Here is a 16,987-nt window from a genome sequence, read left to right as displayed (position 1 = left end):
GGTTATGACCTCCTCATCTGGGTCATTTGGTACAGACTTTAACCAAGCACAGAGGTACTCTGCAAGTGGATAGACATAACTAAGGACCACTGAGTAACTATTTGTTAGCTGATGAACACAGCAAGCAGCTAGGGCTAACACACTACCAGGCTGACTGTTAATATGCCCTGCAGTGTAGCCATGACATTTTATGAAAATCCTTTTGTCAGGATTTTCTTCTCCTGAGAAGCTGAGGGGCCTCAGCTTCAAGATGTAAACTATTATTATCTGCTAGTGTGGAATGCAACAGGTGCTTCCTTGATTGGTCGATGTTGGATGTTAATACTTAATAACCAATCAAGGAGGCAGCTGGGTCAGACTCTTTGGGAGTCACAAGCCTTTGTTACTCATTCCTTTCTATTCCTGTCTCACCTTCTGAAGCAACTTTCTCTCTGTTCTTCTAGTATAGTTTTAGTGTGGTTTTTTTTTTATATAATATATATCATAATATAATAAACCAGCCTTCTGAAATATGGATTCAAGATTTCTCCGTCTCACCCTTGTCCTGGCTGCCCTGAAGACCGCACTGCAGCAAAAATCAGTGAGTGTCTGAGGAGCCAGTTGTCCTGGACAAGGCATGGAAGATGCATCCTGTGCAGCTCCTTGCAGAAGTCTGACTCTCACTGCTTCTTAGCTGCTGTGTTCTGAGCCTCTGCTTCTGTTCTCTTCTTATGGTCTAAGGATGTCAGTAGACTTCCTCTTGAATCTCTGAGCTGCAGACTATTTGCACTGCAATAACCATGCATGCCTGTGGCTCCCACTCATTTGTGTCAAGCACTTCCTCACAGCTTCCTCTGGCAGACGTAGCCACCTCAGGCTACAGCAAGAGCCTGAGCTGAGCCCTGAGTCACGGGGAGACAAACCTCTGTGTGGAGGCTGTGCAAGCCCTTTCCTAAGGAGTCAGGCATGGATGAGAGCCTGCAGGTAGCTGCCCTTGGTCAGACTGTCCCCAGAGGGACAGAGGGCCCTGGGGTGAGTGACACCAGTGCGTGGCAGCTGTCTCAAAGTGCTTTCCCACCCACTGTCAGGCCCCACTGTGGTGGCTGGGACACTCAGCCTCCCTCTCTCCACACTTGCTGTCATGCTTTGGTGTCAAAGCATGTGACACTTGAGAGTGGCACAGCTCCAGGTTGGGACAGCGTGGCTGAAAAGCTGTCAGGTGGAAAAGGGATGATGGTCAACAGCGACTGAACACGAGCCACTGTGTGCCCAGGTGGCCAAGAAGGCCAATGGCATCCTGGCCTGGAGCAGATACAGATGCAGGACCAGGGCAGGGATTGTCCCCCTGCACTCAGCACTGGTGAGGCCACACCTTGAGTGCTGTGTCCAGTTCTGTCCTCAGTACAAGGACATTGAGAGGCTGGAGTGTGTCCAGGGAAGGGCAACAGAGCTGGGGAAGGGTCTGGAGCGCAGCTCAGGTGAGGAGCAGCTGAAGGAGCTGGGGGTGTTTAGCCCGAAAAAAGGAGGTTTGGTCAATACCTTATTGCTCACCACCGTTCCCTGAAAGGATGCTGCAGCCAGGCAGGAATTCTCTCAGCTAAGAAGTAACAGGATGAGAGGAAGTGGGCTCAGGTTGCACCTGCAGAGGTTTAGATTGGATAGTGGGAAAAATATCTTCACAGAAAGGTGGTCAGGCACTGGAACAGGCTGCCCAGGGAAGTGGTGGAGTCACCATCCCTGGAGGTGTTTTAAAGACATGTAGCTGTGGCACTCAGGGACGTGGTTTAGTGCTGGACTTGCCAGTGCTGGATAAAGGGTTGGACTTTATGATGGACTTTTCCATCCTAAACACGTCTATGACTTTATGTTGCCTCAGAGCTGGGCAGTGACTTACATATTGGGCCTGTTTTTGCAATATTTTGCCATTTTACTTAGTTCTGCGCATTTTGTATCTTTTTATCGCAGTTTTGGCATAACGAGAGATTTTACTGCAGCACACCCCCTTCTCCTGTGCAGCCAGACAGAAATCGGGAGGTTTGTCCCAGATCAGACCCGGCGGAGGAGCAGAGGGAAGCGATTCCGCTCGCTACCACCCTGAGCCGTTCCCGCCCGCCCCGCCGTCCGTCCGTCCGTCCGTCCGTCCGTCAAACGCGGAACCAACGCAGGCTGCGCGCGCCGCCGCCGCCCGCTCCCGTTGGCGCGGCCCTGCCTGGGCGGGCCATGGCGGCCGTGGCGCGGAGTTCGGAGCGGGCCGGGGCCGCCGTGCGGAGCCGCGCCGAGGTGGACGCCACGCTGCAGACGGCCAAGCTGAACCCGGCGGAGCTGCTGCCGGCCGTGCAGTGCCTCAGCTTCGGCCCGCAGGCCGGCGGCGGCGAGTGCTGCCTGCTGCAGCTGGAGCCGGGGCTGTGCGCCGAGCTGGAGGCGGGGCGCAGGTACGGCGGGCGCGCTTGGGGCGCGGGGATGGCCCGGACGCGGGGCTGTGTCCGCGCTTGTGTTCTCGTGATGGCGGTGTGCGTAACTGCCCCTTAAATCCCTTAAACCTTCTTGGTTTTGGTTCTTTTTTTTTTTTTTTTTTTTTTTTTTTTTTTTTTTCCCTTCTCTCTCTGTGTGGTTTTTTAGGTTATTTTTTGGTTTGCTTTTTTTTTTTTTTTTTTTGGTGGAAAACTTCCTGCTGTGGAGATTTCTAAACAAAACTCAGAAGATGCTGGAATAGGCTCCCCAAAAAGTGGTCACAGCTCCAAGGCTGCCGCAGTTCAAGAAGCAATTGCACGGCGCTCTCGGGCGCATGGTGTGATCCTTTGGGCAGTCCTGTGCCAGCCCAGGAGCTGGACTCAGTGATCCTTGTGGGTCTCGTCCAACCCGGGATATTCTGTGCTCAGAAACACAGGTTTAGGAAAGAGATTATGTGTCTAAAAGAATCCTGCTGACTTTGAGGTTTTCCTATTAGAGGCCTGATGGATGGCAAGGGTGCCTACAAGATACAAATTGCCTACAAATTGGCAGGGAAGGATGTGCCATGTTAGCATGGGCATAAGGTAGGATGGTTATGTGATACCAAACTGAACCAAGAGCAAGTTCTACATAGGATTTTGAAACTGTTTTAAATTTGTTCCTTTACTGCAATGCCAGTGACATAAGGAAAATCTTTAAAGTGGTGATATAAAATGAGAAGTCCCTCCAGAGAAGGTGGTTCTCTGAGATGCATGTTAGTAAGACCATTCCTATGTAATGCAATACTGATGAAGTATTATCTGTTAGAGGCCTGAATCATGTTGATCCCTTGGGGCACAGCTGAGCTTTGTTCATGCATGCAGGCTTTGGGAAACAAGAGGAGCATTTAATTGAATTGAATGTGAGCTCTTAGGTTAGTGTATGTAGCCTGGGAAGAACTGAATGTTCCCCTGTCGTGCTCCTGCTTTGGTATTATCATGTCCTCATGCAGAATCTTTACTTCATCAAGTCTGTGAGCTGAAGAGGGTGCTTTACATTGTTTCTTTGTCCAGAATTGTTCTAGAAGATGATTTTCATTCCTGCTTGGAATTACTTGCAAGAAAATAGGTACTAATTATCTGACGGGCTCTGCACAATAAACACAATCTCGGTTTACTTTCTTGTTTCACAGTGGGCCAGCTTCAGTCCTCATTAAAGAACAACTCTAGTTTGTGATCTAATTTCTAAGATTAGTGAACTAGTTCATGCATTAAGCATCACTTCATCAATGTTTTAAGGGAGTTGAAAGAATTGGTGTATAAGTATTCAGCTGTGTTCTGCATGAAAACTTGGAATGCTTGTCTTTTGAGTTCCCACACTAAAAGGAGAGGGAAAAACATAGTCGATTAGATTAATTGACATTTGCATCTTTATATTTTGGTGAACTGTGACTGCTGCTACCAAACAGAACTGCAGTTTGTAATTTCTTTACAAGTGTATGAATGTGAGAAAATATCAGACAAGTTTAATAAGAGTTCATCCTGAAACAGAGGTAAAAATACATCATTATTTCTGTGTTGGGTTTTTCTTTTCCAGCCTAGTAATCCGTGGTGAAAAGGATGAACACGCAGTGTTGTGCAGCAGAGATAAAACTTATGACATGAAAATAGCAGATACCTCAAATATGCTGCTGTTTGTTCCTGGTTGCAAAATTCCAGAGGAACTGAATGCAGATCAGGCATCTTGTAATATTATTCATTCACAGGTATGTCTTTCAGTCTTTATTTGTTTGCTTTAATTTTCTGCTTTCTTATTCTCTGTAATTTCTTGTACTTTGTCCAAGCTGCATATGTGAACCCCAGCTGGGATTCAGTTGCCTAAACACAGGCTTCTAATGCCATTTTCGATGCCCTGTGGTATTGCATAGCCACCATTGCAGGCTCCCACTGGAGAGAGCACAAGTCTCCTGTAGCTTCTTTGTGTATTGACCACTTCCAGGAGGATGTCTTTATAAACGTGCTTTTTATACAGGGCCGTGCTGTGCCTTAGGGTGTCCAGAATGGCTTCAGAGCCTTTCTTCAGGCAGCTGAACTTTCTCTCTAATGTATGATTATTATTGTTTCGGAGAAGTTAAAACTGGGGTTTATTTTCATTGCATAGTAATTATTTGTGGTGGGTATTAAAAGCTTTCAAAGAAAATATAATTTTTCAGTGTTAGCAACTATTTTTAAAGTAAGCTATTTACAGGTTGGTTTTTAAGAGTGCTTTCTCCAAAAGAGAGATTTTACCATTTGAATACTATTTTTTTAAATATAGAGATGTATTCAAAGGTGGCTCTTTCAATTAGTGTATCAAAATATTTGTCAAAGTGAATTATTTTAGAGTTCTCAGTTTAAGAATTCCTTGTTCTCTGCCCTCCTAAAGTTAATAAAATTCTATTAAAAATACCTAGGCAAATATTATTAGTTAATTACTTTCTATAATGGACATAATGGCATCACTGAGGAATAATCCTGCTTCAACATCAGTTTTTCCATGAGGTCTTATCAACTAATGTAAAAAGTTAATTCAAGCTGAAGTAGATTAATGAGAAAGTAATATTCTTCCATATACTTTTTTTCTATTTAATAATTTTTTTTGCTACATTTAATAATTTTGCTATTCCTGTGAAGTTACACATCACAGAAATGTGATTTGCGTAGGAACTATTTGAAAAGTTTTATTTCTAAGAGCTCTCAAAATTATATCAAAATATAAGATGGTTCATTAACACTGCAAATTGTGAAACATAGCAAAAGATACTATGTATGCTCAGTACTTTGGGGCTTCACTGCCCTTCATTTGCAGTCTTGGCGCTGATCTTTGTATCACTTGCACAGCTGATACAGCCAAAGCATCTGCTGTTTTATTCACCTCTCATAGCTTATCTCAGGTTATGAGCTTTAGAATATTAATTAGAATTATTTCTTTCCTTTTCTGTGCAGAGTATCTTCTTACTACCAAAATGATCAGAAAACAATTTGGCAGGAAAAAAGCCTAGTACTTAAGTAAATGCTAATTGACATAATGCTTGGAAGTTTATCAGGAAGTTGGTGTTAAGCTGAATTTTTTGCCAAGCCAGCTATGTAATAGATTAAAACTGGGAGATTTCTTTGTATTAAAATTTTTATACAATTTCTTCTATATATAGGTGGTTTTGCTTATAGTTGATTTAAATGGAATATTATTTTAATAATTAATATTATTTTTAAAGTTATAGTTGTTGTTTTTGTTTTTTTTTTAAATGGAGAACTTCTAAAATACCCCAAGTACTCCAGTAAAGCGCTTAGGGTATTTTAAAGCACTGCTTAGAGGCTTTTTCGTGGAAGCTGTTTTAACATGGGACTAGTGATTGGGTCAGGAGTCACTAAGCTGGAGCCTGTTCTGCCTCTGCGATTCTGTCCCTATTTCTGTCAGTGTGGTAAATAGTAGAAATGGTGCTGAAAGGCCTCCAATAGTCTGGCCTCTTCAAAGAATCTTGCGGTAATTCAAAGCTGTACCCTGTGAAACACCTCAGGATTACTCTGAAAGTAAAGCTTTGGTAGGTTGGTGTTGCTGAATCAAGAGCAGCCAAACCTCCTGTTGCACACTCTTCATTTGTGTGTTGACTCAGGGTGAGGAACAGAGATGTCTTGTCAGTTGTGTGCAAGTGTACCTTTCTGTCCTTGTTGTGTCTGCTTTGCTTGAGCTTAGGACTATGATGATTCATTAAAAAGAGCATGAAGTAGATCCCAAGCTCGGGAAGAAATGGGGAAAATAGGCTCAGGTTAATACAGGAGGGGTTTTATGGCATTAACACAATTTATTGTTAAGATAGAAAGCAGTTTTGTGGGGAATTGTGCGGAAATATATCCCGTGATGCTTTCCTGTCATTTGCATGCTGAGTTGCAGTTTGAGTTGTTACCTTTGTCTTATGCATTACAAACTTTTTTTTATCAATCAACAGTGGATTTTTATTCTTCATTGTCTGTTGCAATTTTTTAAATTAAAAACATTGCAATGATTGTTTTATCTTTAAAGCAATTACCTTATTAATAGTTACTTGTTTTCAGTGCCAGATTAACACCGCATGCTGATAATTTTTGGTAAGCAGCTTTGAATCCAGATGCTACATTAAAATGCTTAAAGACTTGCTGGTTTCTCTTGTAGATTGCTGGTTTCTCCAAGAACTATTGGGAATTAAGGAGATGTCGACCAAAACTGAAGAAACTGAGGAAGCTTTTAATGGAAGATCCATATGAAGGACCTGATAGTCAGAAAGATCAGACTTCGACATTTTCAAAGGTAAATCAGCTGTGCAAATTGCTTTCTTGTAATTGGTAATGAGCAAATTAAAGTGAAGAAACGTCCTTAAGTAAAAAAATCCCTTTCCTCACATGATTCACATTGCTTCGAGTTGATTTTTTAACCCTTCTATTTTAAACAAGTTGATTGTTGTTGGCACTTCCAGTAGGTACAGGTAAGAAACCTTTTTATTAGTTAAAAGAAGAAAATGAAGGACATGGAAGGAGACTGGGGATGTCCCTTTTCCTATGGGAAGTTTCTTGGAGCACAACCTTCAGAATCTTTTCTAAATTCCTTGAGAATTACATGACTACTAAGGTACAATGCAGCCTTTCCTTCTTTGTGTCTGCCATGTGTGAGGTCAGAGTACACCCACGTGCAGATTGTTTGCCAATCAGTAATTTGTGATGACAAGGAGAAGAAGGGATTTGAAGAGAGTAACAGGATTATATAAGGCATGGAATAAGACACACTAAAAGAAAGGAAAACACAAATGAAATCCTGTCCTGCTGTGTTAGGGTGTTTCCAGAAAATTCAGTTTGGGACCTAGAGAGTAACAGGGAGACCTGGACTGTGTGGCATATGATCTCAGCTAAAAGGCTGATAAAAGTCCTGGGATTTTGTTAGCTTGGTTGGTTTTCCTTTTGACTTTAAGACCAAAAATTAGTTGCTCCCAAGTATTTTATGCTGAGGCTTGATTGAAGCTGACACCACCAAACCACCTGCATGTGTTTGGATGTAAAAACACAGATGTTACTTTTCTCTGGAGAGACATGATGCCTCTTTCTTCTTGGATGACTAACAGGCTGATTTCTGATTAGTTACAGAATCTTGCCCCCAGAATTGCCTACCTGTGCTGATCTAGGCATAGAAGGACATGCAGCAAAATAAGGAATGGCAAAGTTTAAAGGGCTTAAATTGTCTGAAAATTATAAGCATTGTCAAAGGCTAGCAAGATGAAAAAGTCATATGAAATAGTATTTATTCATAATATTGAGTATTATTTAAAAGATTTCACTGTCTCCCAAACATTAATGACCTGTTTGAGGATTGATCACCATTTATTTTTGAAGGAGAATGCCTTTCCTCTATGAGCTTACTGGATAACAACAGCTAGATATATCTGATAAGTGTAGACAAGTCTTAATCGTGTCTCTGGTGGAACTCCTAAATTAATCTGGAAGCTCTCCAGGGAAAAACTCTTTCCTGTGGGACTAATTTTCACTGAAATCCCAGACAGTGTATGTGTAGTAATGATTTCCACTGTTTTGTTTGCTTACACTTAACATTTATCATGTGCTGGAAATTATTCAGCCACCTTTAATCTGTTTGAAAACAAATTACTCTTTTGGTTGTTTACTGTAAGCTGAGTCTCATGATTTTCAGGACTGTATCATACACAGAGAACCCTAGCAGAAGAGCCATAAAGATCTATGGCTCTGTAGGGAACCTGTTGCATCACTATGCAACAGGTTTTGATTTAGCAAACTAGAGGAAAGCTTATAAATATATAGGCTAGTACTGAATTTTTCTGTGAAATGACAGGGCATACTCAGATGATCACAGGCATCTGATAAGAAAAAGGATAAGAAACATATTAAATACATTATGTGGAAGTTGCTGGTGGGAACGTGGTGCAAGTCAACCCATTCCATTTTATGTTTGCAAGGGCAATGCAGCTGATAAAAGCATCAGAGCTGAGAGCAGTGATGTATTCAAAAAAGCTGTTGGGATTGCTGGGCTGGCCTCAAAGCAGAAACATATCCCAAGAACTTCTGTGTAAGGCTTTTGAATGGCAGCAATAAACTTTAAACCCACATACTGATTTGGGGATATTTTTGCTATCAATTGCTAGCAATGTTTTTTTAAGTACTGTATAACAGGGTCATCCCTCATTGACATACTGATGAGAACTTGGCCTCATAATAGGAATAGCAGAGCAGGAGGTAGAGGCCTTTCTGTATTTATTAAATGTCTTTTTAACATGTGGATGCTCCAAACTTAGTGTTGGTATGTTCCATTTGTGTTCTCATAGTCTGATAGATCTCAATCCAATACTTAGTCCAATGTTTTTCTTTCTGATAGGAAATAATCTTGAGCTATAATCAACATAACTTAAGTATTAGTTTGGATTTAAAAGGCTCTACTGTGAATAAAGGAATTGGTGTCCTATTTCCAGTGCATTGAAGTCTGGTATTTCTTCCATTTACTTCACTCCTCATGATAACTTCTGATCCACCCACACCTTCATAAACCCATCACCACAGCACCTTGCCATCTCACCACATAAGTGTTCTGCAGGGAGGTATTTTTGTTCTGGCTGGGTCTGTGCTGTGTGTGTGCCAACTGATTAGCAGACACCAAAACACAACATTTAACTGTTGAGGTGATGGTGGAGGAGCTTTTCCTCAGTGGAGGTTCTAAGTGCAGGTTCCGACTTGTGTCCAAAAGTGATAAGTGATTTTTGCTTTGCCTTTTCTTTGAAACTCACAGATTAAATTTGTGATTACAGAAAAGCCAGAACACATTCACTTCTTATTCTTGCTGGGATACTTCACTTATAAGGTCTGCTTGTGCTAGTTTGACCTTCTGGGAATATATGTATTTTACTTGTGCCTAGTACAGAGTTTCCTGTAGTTAGACTGTCTTTTATATTGAATAACCCTTGGAGAAAATGTTTTGAGTTACAAGAAGAGTTTCAGAGAGTGTGGCAAGCCTTAGAAAATTCAGTCTGGGGGAAAAAAACATCTATCCTAAGTCTTTCATTCATTACAGCTTATAATGCATTCAGTATGGTCTCTGAAGCAAGGAAGGAGTAAGAATAACCTCTTCTATTTCCTTCTTTTTTTTCTCTTGTTGCAGTATACAACAGAAGATTTGTTAAGTCTGATTCAAGCAAGTGAAGAAGAAATACTCCACCAATTGCAGGTTATAGATGCCTGCAAAATCGAAGGTATTTGTATCTAAAGAATATTATTACCTATGAGCAAATAACCCTCCTATTTTCCCCCAAATATATGTTTCCTTTTTCTAAGGCCTATTCCGTATCCTCGTCTTTCAAGGTTGTAAGTTACTTCAAAGTTCTAAGACTTGTTTCCATAGATCCATGTCCTCTGCTGCTGTGAGTGATCAGAAGGATGAAGCTGAGCAGGCACTGCCAGTCTCTCTCCTTCCAGGATAACTTCTTCTTTACTGCTACAAGCACTGGCATCCGAGTATCCCACCCACAGCATGAATACTTTTAGCGGGTCACCCTCTTCATGAATGAGTGGGTACTGCTTTCTGTAGTTCTAGAGGCAAAAATAGCTGATTCTTAGGTAACCCCATCCTTTTCATAGGTAACCCCATCCTTTTCATAGTCCTTTCTTCCTCCTGGCCTTGATTTATCTCAGTGTCTTCCTGCCATGTGAGGAAAGGCTTGAGCAAGTGCCTCACCTTGGGACAGGTCCTATTCATCCTTTACTTGGTCATGCCCAAACCCTCACTGGGACACAAGGTAATGGCAGTCCTGGAGTCATTTCTGGATTTTTGTGAACTTCTTTGGACCTGAGCTGTTGCTTTGCAGGGCCAGTGCAGCCAGTCCTGTTCATGCAGTTCTGTTCCTGAACTAACCATTAGTTCTTCCACATCTGATTCATCTTGGAGTGATATTTTTAGTGTCTTTGTATCTGTGGCAGTTAAAGAATTACTAAAGAATTACAAACAGTTGAGATAATTGAGTTTCATTCTGCTTTACATTTGCTCTTACTATTTAGTTCATTTTCTCAGCTTTTAATCCTGAAAAAAACACAATGCTGCTGCATATTGTAAAGGTGTGACCTGGATGTCCAGACTCCAGTAATGTATCTTAGTGGCAATAGAATTAAGGTGGTAATGTTTTCCTTCTAACAGTGTTTTGTGGTGCTCTGTTTGGCAGGATATTGGAGAATTCTAGACTTTGACTATGAGATGAAACTCTTGAATCATGTGACTCAGCTAATAGACTCCGAGTCCTGGCCTTTGAGTAAGGTTCCTCTGTGTGCCTGCCTTGAAGAACTTGGATCTCTAGAGCCCAGGTAAACAATTATTTTCAGTACTTAAAGTTGCCTACATTTGTTATTAACTATGAGTAATTCCAGTACTTGTTAACTGTCTATTAAAATGATAGTCTTGCAAATCTGGATTCTAGTTATTGTGATGTAAATGATATATTTTCCTTGTTTCCAAAAATACTCAAGGGAATTTTAAGACAGGTTAGTGAACTGATTTTAGTGTTTATTGGTAGTATTTCCATTGTTCCACGGTAGAAACATTACTGCTGAGTTGTAAATGATGGAAGCAGTATGTGCTTAAGTTGTAAATTGCTGAGCATCTTGAAATAGCTGTTCTGAAGCTATAGCTAGCCAAAAATGTTTGATTTACCTGTTGCATACTAGCTGAGAGGGGATTATGTTTTCTGGTGTAATTCAAAATTAACTTTCAAAGAAGTTCTTAAGTTTACAATATGTAGCATTTTCCATTTAATTGCATTTTAGCTCAAAAAGATATCTGCAGTTAGGCTATAATTTTATGACAGGGCTTCAGAGAAGTGCCCTACTGTTATTCAGTAGGGGATAATTAATTGCCAGATGTTTGACTTGCATCATTGGATCATTCAGACTGGTAAAAAACATTAGGATCATTGAGTCCGACCATTACCCTACCACTGCCAAGTCCGGTACCGAACCATGTCCCTAAGTGCCACATCTACACATCTTTTTAACACCTCCAGAGGTGGTGACTCCACCACTTTCCTGGGCAGCCTGTTCCAGTGCTTGACAATGCTTTTTCCATGAAGAAATTTTTCTTATATCCAATCTAAATATGTCAGGCCATTTCCCCTGATCCTGTCACTTGTTACCTCAGGGAAAAGACCAACCCCCACCTGGCTGCAGCCTCCTTTCAGGGAGTTGAGAGAGTGACAAGGTCTCCCCTGAGCCTCCTTTTCTCCAGGCTGAACACCCCCAGCTCCCTCAGCTGCTCCTCATCAGACTTGTGCTCCAGACCCTTCCCCAGCTCTGTTGCCCTTCCCTGGACACACTCCAGTCCCTCAGTGTCCTTTTTTTCGTGAGGGGCCCAGAACTGGACACAGCACTCGAGATGTGGCCTCACCAATGCCAGGTACAGGGGGACAATCCCTGCCCTGGTCCTGCTGGCCACACTGTTGCTGATACAATTCTTTCTCATTGGAAAAAAGTGATATTGCAAGAGTCTATTCCTTATTTCCCTTACACATCTTAGTCTTTGCTAGTTATAACTAGAAAGTGGAAGAGACCTTTGAGGGAGATCCTCCTCTCTTCTATTTTTTTACCAGCTTCTTCATTTCACCCTCAAAAATGTGTCTCATCATCTATTCTCTTCAGTTTATTTTTTTCTCCATACCTGTTTCTTAATCTTCTCGGTAACTGTTTCAGTAGTGTCCTAGTAAACAGTATTAGAATATGTTTTCTGATTTTTTTTTCCAGAGAGATGATAGAACACATTCTTTTAAGCTATGGCAGGAAATATCTCGATGATGGTAAGTTTGGGAGAGCTAACATGGTTTAACTTTGCATAAAAGAAAGAGTTATTAATGAGGAAATGTAGGTTTTGTAAAGAATGGCTCAAACAAATTACTACAGTGCTAAGGAGGGAGGGAGGAGGGAGCAAACTGGGCTAAAAATCAGTGCAATTGTTAAAGGAAGTTTCATAGGAAAAAAAGGCTATTAAACTGTACAAGACAGTTGTGAACAGAGGTACTGGAACTGATTTATTAGGTGTGTACAAGCCATAATTTTGTGACTAAAGGGAGCTCACTAGTAAAATTTAGATGACATCTCTCTTTAGATACCCTAGAAGATCTCAGATATTTAAGTAATTAATTGTGCTGTTATGAGTAGTCAGTGGCATGTTTTCAGCTTGCCTGAAGTATGCATCTGCCTGTGATCTCTTGGCACTGCACCACAAGATCTGCTGGTTGTAGTGATTAGATTTCCACTGTCCATCTCACACACAGATACAATACTGCACTGCCCTAATTCAGTCTGAATTCTTCCCCACAGTGGCTTTCATCTCACCTTTGGCTGAAGTAGGAGTTGCACTCAACCTTAAAGGATGTAAGAAAGTCATTGGAGTGACAACAGACTCTTGTCTTAATATATTCAGGCAGTTTGCACTAGGAACAAGTCTTAATTACAGACAGGTGGCTGAAACAATAGAAGGACGTGTTTATACCTGATTTAGTTCAGAAAATTTCAGCCAAGTCAGTGTGAGAGAAATTACGAAGAAATCTCATTTCTTCGTAATCTCATAAGGGTGAGTAAAGAAGTGAAAGTTTTGTTTACAAGCCATTCAGAAATAGGAATGAGAGCTGTAGGAGAAATGGTGCACTGAAAGGGGAAAACATGGAGGGCAAACACATTTATTGATACAAATTAATACTGTAGTTGGGACAGTGCTGGTGTATTCTGCATAATTTGTTCCTGAGAATGAGAAGATACCATAATTTATCCAAATTAATAGCAAGTCAAATTGCTTCCCAAGGGAAAGAAAAAAGAGGATGCTTGGTGTATAGAAGACTACAGAACAGAATGGAAATACAAGGCTGTTCTTTTATCAAAAGGCAAGAACTCAACCTTGTTTTTGCTTCTCGGCAGGGGAGGTTTTCTTTGAAATGCATGAAGATAAAATATGCAGAGCTATAGCACAAATGCTTTTGCAAAATGCAGTTAAATTCAATCTATCAGAGTTTGAAGAAGTCTGGCAACAGAGTGTCCCTGAGGGTATGACAACAAGGCTTGATCAGCTTCAGGTAAACACATAAAGAAGTATGGATTATTTTGTCAATAGGCTGTAACTGACTTGTCTCATATATAGATTTTATCCATTGTTGGGTATTGTGTTGTTTCTGTCAGCTTTTGAGTTCAAGTATGCTTTATGATATCCTCTGTGAGCACCAGTAGTCTGGAATCATGGTAATTCAGGTTTCTCTAACTCATGCACATTTCACTGTTTGAAGAAAGATTGCAGCTGTACAGTTACTACCTGTAGATGTGACTGGAACAGAAGCTGAAGCTGTTGTTGAACAGATGGTAGTGACAGCCAGCAGAGTAGCAAACACTCTGGAATCCTTTTGCTCAAAGGAGGCAGAGAGAAGTTGGAACCCAATGGATTCTCCCTTCCTTCTTGTCATAAAGCAAATTATAAATACTGCCTGTAAAACAGTGCCTTTATGATACTTCTTCACTTTGCCTCTGGTAGTGCAATTCTGGAAGACTTTGGATCTGCAAAGAGCAACTTGTATGGAATGTTGTCAGAAAGAAGGAAGTTTAATTGTTTTGTCAGTACTTTACATTTCCTTTCTGATGCTGTTCTGCAGGGCTTGGCTCTTGTGGATAAAAGTTCAAGACCAGAGACCATCTTCCTGCTGAAAGTAGAAGACTTACCTGAAGACAATCAGGAAAGATTCAACAGCTTATTTGGCATACGGGAAAAGTGGACGGAAGTGGATATTACCCCTTATATACAGTGAGGATGTATTTATTTTTATTAAAACATAATTAGTACTGTATTCTTCCCTTTTTGTATAGCTGGCTTCTGATGAGCTATTACTGCCTCAGTGATACTACTACACTTCGAATTTTAAATTAAATGGATTCTATATGAATAGAATACCCACCTCTGGGATCTGTAACTCTCTTTTTTGGATTTAAATGTGTGTAAAAAGCTGACCATACTGGGTTTAAATGAGTGATAACTCTCATTTGATTAAGGCAGACAATTCAAAAGCTAAACTTGCTGACATTTACAACGAGTCTCTATATTTACAACACTAGAACTATAAAGAATAGTGCTTCCTGTACTGCATCCTTTGTTCCTTTAGTAGTTAAGATGTACACTACTGCATTATCTGGAATGTCCAGCTGTGATATATGTGAGCAGATGTTGATGCTAACCCAGAAGTAACTGCATCAACCCTTTATGAGTGGATCTAAATTTACTGTAATATAACTGAATAGTTAGAGCTAGCTGTTTAGCTAGATTGAAAACTTTGTTAGAGAACAGTAATAATAAAACTCCACCTAAAACCCAAAATTCTTTTTTCTCATGTAGTAGTCATGTAGTTTTGCCTAGTGTGTAAATGTCAAGGTAAGTTCTAAACTTTAGGTAATTTAAAGCATTATGTGACAGTTACAGTAGTTCTGGGGTTTTTTCCTAACATCCAAATCCAGTTTATTGCTGTAGTTACAAATATTTTACAGATTCATTTTGTGTGAGAGCATCTCTTAATGCCAATGCCCTGTGCTTTATTTCCTCTCTAGAGACTTGTGTGCAGAGAAGCAGACCGTTGGTGCTCTTCTGACAAAATATGCTCGCTCCTCAATGCTGAATGGTGTTAAAGTTTATAATTCTAGAAGACCCATCTCATAACAAGTATTGTTTGAAGAACTGAGGATACCGAATGTAGTAACAGTGAATGTTATTTGCTGCTGCCTTCTGGGGAAAAGAGTGGCCAACCATCATTATACAGTGTACTTGAGTTTAAGCTAGTCTACTTGAATATGTTGTGTTCTCTGCTCAGCTAAAGGAGAGTGTGAGGACACTTGTGGCCTCTAAGCAATGATATTCAGCTCACCTTCCTTTGCCAACATTCTTTGCCAACCTTCCTTTGCCAACTTCTGCTACTTGAATACACATAATCTGTTTATCTGTAAGTCTGAAATGAAAATTTAAAACCTTCTTGATAATAATTCAATCAATTGAATTGAACAGCAAAATGGAAATTTTAGTCTTCTGCCTATTAGTGGCCATTCTTAAAGATTAAAGTTTCAATGCAATGTTCACATTTTGAATAGCATAGAGCTCATCAAGCTCATGAACAAATCATCCCCACTGAGACTACATCAGTCTTGATTTTGAAAAGTGGTTCTTTTTAACGTCATGTCTATGAACACCATCAGCACAAGCACCTGACACTTTAATACTTGGCAGAATGGCCTTATGTATATTACAAAAAAAAACCTAATTGCAGTGAAGTGTGAATACAAGAGAGAGTAGTTGGATGTTGTGTTACAAATTTCCTATGAACTGTCATTAAAATGTAGCTGAGGTAAAACTAACGTTTTACAGAAGACTACTTGTGCTTTTTTAAAAAGAACCTACAAAATTTTGTAGTGCAATTATTTTTTTAAAACTTTGTTAGGGCAAATGACAGCATGTAGAAACTGTGCCTTGAAACCTTACAGTTATGTAATGATAATACTGTTCTGTGTAGAGTAATGAAACAGATTGTTTTTATGATACTGTCATGAAGTGGTGTACCTGAGATGGTAATTTTGTAATCATTAAAAAGGATTGTTTGCATGTCAGTAAACCAGAGTTTAATATTAGATAGTTTTCAGATTTATATTTTAAGCTTAACAGTTGTTAGTTATTTGATACAAAAAGCATTTTTTACCATCAGACTCAGATGTGAGGTAGGAAATACCTTGGAACTGCCAGCATTCCAGCTCCAGTAGAGTGAGTGGGGAGAGAAACTCCTCCTAAATCAAATGTAACTCTTAGGATGCACCCTGTGTGTGTACTTGGAGATTGGTACAGATAACAAGCTGAATAAAAGCTTCTTCCTGAGCTCTGTTCATTGTTGCCCAGTGCTGCAAGGTCAGTGCCCTGTGCTGCACATTGCTGCTGCAGGGGTGTGGTGTTTGACCAGCTGTGTGTTCTCTGCTGAGAAGGACTGCCCTGTTTGCTTTCTGGTTCCAACAGCTCCGGTCCCCCAGCAGCCCCAGAAGCTTCACTCCTATATATCAATGGTTATATGAATGGAAAAGCCTTGGAAATTCCTTCCATTGCATCACAGAAGGCCCTTTAATTGAAATGTGCAACACAATTGATACTTTTCTATTTGTGCTCCAAGTTTATATTTACATAGGTGTTTCTTTGTTAAAAAAATAAGAAATTAAGTATTTCATTAATAGAGCTTTATTACAACCATGAGTTTGTTTAAATTAATTTTTTGTTATCATTCCATGTGTGCAGTGCTCCTGATTGGTTTTGTTACACACTGAAAATGAAACGACCCTTTCAAACTCCCCATCAGTTTCTTCGATGCCAGCTTTAATTTAGCCTAAAACGGAGGAATCTGAAGTTACTTGTAACAATCTTGGTTATGAAGGAACTATCTCGCGTCCTGCTCCCACCCGTGCGGCGGCAGGCGGAGCTCCCGGCGCACGCTGCTCCCGCCGCCCCTTCCCGCCTT

General features: G+C 40.5%; 1 protein-coding gene across 1 annotated transcript; it reads left to right on the top strand.

The window, feature by feature from the left end:
• The first annotated feature begins 1,949 nt into the window (after nt 1-1,949).
• On the top strand, nt 1,950-15,848 carry DSCC1 (DNA replication and sister chromatid cohesion 1). Its single transcript, XM_038129265.1, has 9 exons — nt 1,950-2,411; nt 4,006-4,174; nt 6,598-6,732; nt 9,595-9,685; nt 10,649-10,787; nt 12,216-12,268; nt 13,386-13,540; nt 14,108-14,256; nt 15,051-15,848. The coding sequence occupies exons 1-9, from the start codon at nt 2,200-2,202 to the stop codon at nt 15,157-15,159; spliced, it is 1,212 nt and encodes a 403-aa protein (XP_037985193.1). The 5' UTR covers nt 1,950-2,199; the 3' UTR covers nt 15,160-15,848.
• The last annotated feature ends 1,139 nt before the right edge of the window (nt 15,849-16,987 follow it).

This window comes from Motacilla alba, chromosome 2 (genome assembly GCF_015832195.1).
Source record: "Motacilla alba alba isolate MOTALB_02 chromosome 2, Motacilla_alba_V1.0_pri, whole genome shotgun sequence".
Taxonomy (NCBI): domain Eukaryota; kingdom Metazoa; phylum Chordata; class Aves; order Passeriformes; family Motacillidae; genus Motacilla; species Motacilla alba.
This window is presented reverse-complemented; position numbering and strand designations above follow the sequence as displayed.

Bases quoted from the DNA above. Each gene is read 5' to 3' on its own strand.
- DSCC1 (XM_038129265.1), top strand. From the start codon at position 2,200: ATGGCGGCCGTGGCGCGGAGTTCGGAGCGGGCCGGGGCCGCCGTGCGG. The intron at 4,175-6,597 runs GTATGTCTTTCA...TTTCTCTTGTAG, and splicing joins GTAATATTATTCATTCACAG to ATTGCTGGTTTCTCCAAGAA. The intron at 13,541-14,107 runs GTAAACACATAA...GCTGTTCTGCAG, and splicing joins CAAGGCTTGATCAGCTTCAG to GGCTTGGCTCTTGTGGATAA.